Source organism: Lycium barbarum, chromosome 7, assembly GCF_019175385.1.
Source record: "Lycium barbarum isolate Lr01 chromosome 7, ASM1917538v2, whole genome shotgun sequence".
Classification (NCBI taxonomy): Eukaryota; Viridiplantae; Streptophyta; class Magnoliopsida; order Solanales; family Solanaceae; genus Lycium; species Lycium barbarum.
This window is the reverse complement of record NC_083343.1, coordinates 120,117,688-120,120,068: the sequence shown is the minus strand read 5'-3', so window position 1 is coordinate 120,120,068 and position 2,381 is coordinate 120,117,688. Positions and strand designations below refer to the sequence as shown.

General features: G+C 34.4%; 1 protein-coding gene across 1 annotated transcript; it reads right to left on the bottom strand.

Moving 5' to 3' along the window:
* Positions 1–261: 261 nt before the first annotated feature.
* Positions 262–1,317, bottom strand: LOC132601837 (uncharacterized). Its single transcript, XM_060314897.1, has one exon. The coding sequence runs from the start codon at positions 1,315–1,317 to the stop codon at positions 262–264; it is 1,056 nt and encodes a 351-aa protein (XP_060170880.1).
* Between the last annotated feature and the right edge of the window lie 1,064 nt (positions 1,318–2,381).

Below are 2,381 nucleotides of genomic sequence, written 5' to 3'. Positions count from 1 at the left end.
TAGCACTATCCAAAAGGCACATATCTCTATTACTCATCTTGGATCCAATTAAAGACTGGGGAATTTTATTTATCTTCATAAAAACAAAAATACATCGTAAGAAATACGGAAACTAACAATATAAAACTTAATTACTAATCCAGAAGATAAAACAACATAGAGAATTTAAGTACTTCTCGAAAATAAAACAACATAAAGACAACTTAAAACACATAAATAAAAATAATAACATAACACATTCCCCAGTGAAACGATCAAATCTCAATTTCGATCTCCAAAGAAGTCTTCAACTTCCAAATGAGTAATATCATCAAGCCCATCAAAATCATCATCTTTCAAAGCCAAATTAGCTTCAACATTATCATCATATTTTCGTGAAGGCCCTGCCTCATCGTTATTTTTAAAAGTCATGTGTGACTCCACCCGGGCATTAGCAGAAGAGGCACCACCTCTATTTGCCTTTCTTTTGAAGGAATTTTGATAAAGCCTGACAAAATGTTCAGGCGCCCGGCATTCATTTTTCCAGTGACCTTTCAAACCACAACGATGACAGTTGTTCCTTGAAGGATTGCCTTGATAACCCATATTGTTCTCCCTTTTATGGTGACCACCACCACGACGATTATTATATCGTCCCTTGCCCCTGCCACGCCCACGCTCATTATTATGGCCTCGATTATTTTGTCTTCTTTCAGTTGGGCCATGTGTTGCTACCACATTCACTTCCGGGAATGGAGCAGTTCCAGTGGGACGGGCTTCATGATTTTTCAATAAAAGGGTATTGTGCTGCTCAGCCACAAGAAGACATGATATCAAATCAGCATGCTTTTTAAAACCCCTTTCACGATACTGTTGTTGTAATACCAAATTGGAGGCATGAAAAGTCGTAAGAGTCTTTTCCAACATATCCTCGTCAGTTATATTATCCCCACATAATTTCAGTTGGGAAGTAATTCTATAGACAGCAGAGTTATAATCACATACAGTTTTAAAATCTTGTAACCGTAAGTGAATCCACTCATAACGAGCCCTGGGCAATACCGTTACCTTAATGTGGTCATACCTTTCCTTCAAACCAGTCCACAATTCAAGTGGATCTTTCACTGTCAGGTATTCAACCTTCAATCCTTCATCCAGATGATGACGAAGGAAAATCATTGCCTTCGCTTTGTCCTGACTTGATGTTGTATTATCCTGAGTAATAGTGGCACCATGACCTTTGGCGTCTAGGTGAATTTCAGCATCAAGTACCCATGATAGGTAATTCTTTCCCGAGATATCAAGTGCCACAAACTCAAGCTTCGACAAATTCGACATGATGATCAAAACTATCATAGAAATATTTGAGTTAGATACAGTTAAACAACATAATCTCAAAAATAGTAAGTTTAATTTCCACAAAACAATACCTTTTTACAAACACAGTACCTTCCTTTTTTTTTCACAAAAACATTTTTTTTTTTCAAACAATACTTTTTTTATTTATTTTTTCACAAAACAACCTGTTTCTTCTCTCAAACTTGTAGTCAATATAACCCAATCAAATTAACAGTAACATATAATCATGGTCTTATTAAAAGAACAACTAATCCACAACCACCAACCAATATATATATTTAAAGTACTGTTTTATAAAAATTACCATATTAGTGTTGTTAACTGTTAAATGTTTACTACTATAGCACATAAAGATTTATTATTTCATGAGAACACTAAAAGTGAATTGGCAGCGGAATATCAATTGACAGACCAAATGTATGGTACAAAAATATTTGCATAAAAATAGAATTGGCAGATGACTTAGAAGCTAATTAACTTTCTGTTTGCATAACTTATATTAGAAGGGTGGTAAAAACGCATACCAGATGAAAAAGTAGATTCAACTTGGAGTGATTGGAGCGACGGTAATGAAGTTAGAGACTCGTGCTGATAACGTGTTGTAAAATGAAGCTAAAAGAGTCACAATAGTAAAGGATGAACACAATAGAAATAGAGAGACAAGAGAGGAGAGATTTCTTATTCATCCAAATGTGTTCAAGTATATCCCATATGAAAACTTATGCCTCTATTTATCTACATATGCATTCAATATATGAGATAATGGAAGAACCATTAAGATGGTGGAAGATCCATTAAAATGGTGGAAGATAATGGAAGAGGCATTATATTTGTGTAGTGGACATCCATACTCTATATTTACTATATTTCATAACAAGATCTTCATTTCTTAAAAGCTCGTTCACACATCCATCTTCCAAAGAAAGAAAAAAGAAAAAACAAATCTCTCATATTCTACCGAAAAAGGAATTTTCAATCTCTACACTTGCATACAATACGAATAATTTTTTTTGAAATGTGGCGTTCTGTTTTTGCTCTGCATT

Excerpts from the sequence above, each read along its gene's own strand:
- LOC132601837 (XM_060314897.1), bottom strand. The coding sequence starts at position 1,317 with ATGTCGAATTTGTCGAAGCTTGAGTTTGTGGCACTTGATATCTCGGGA.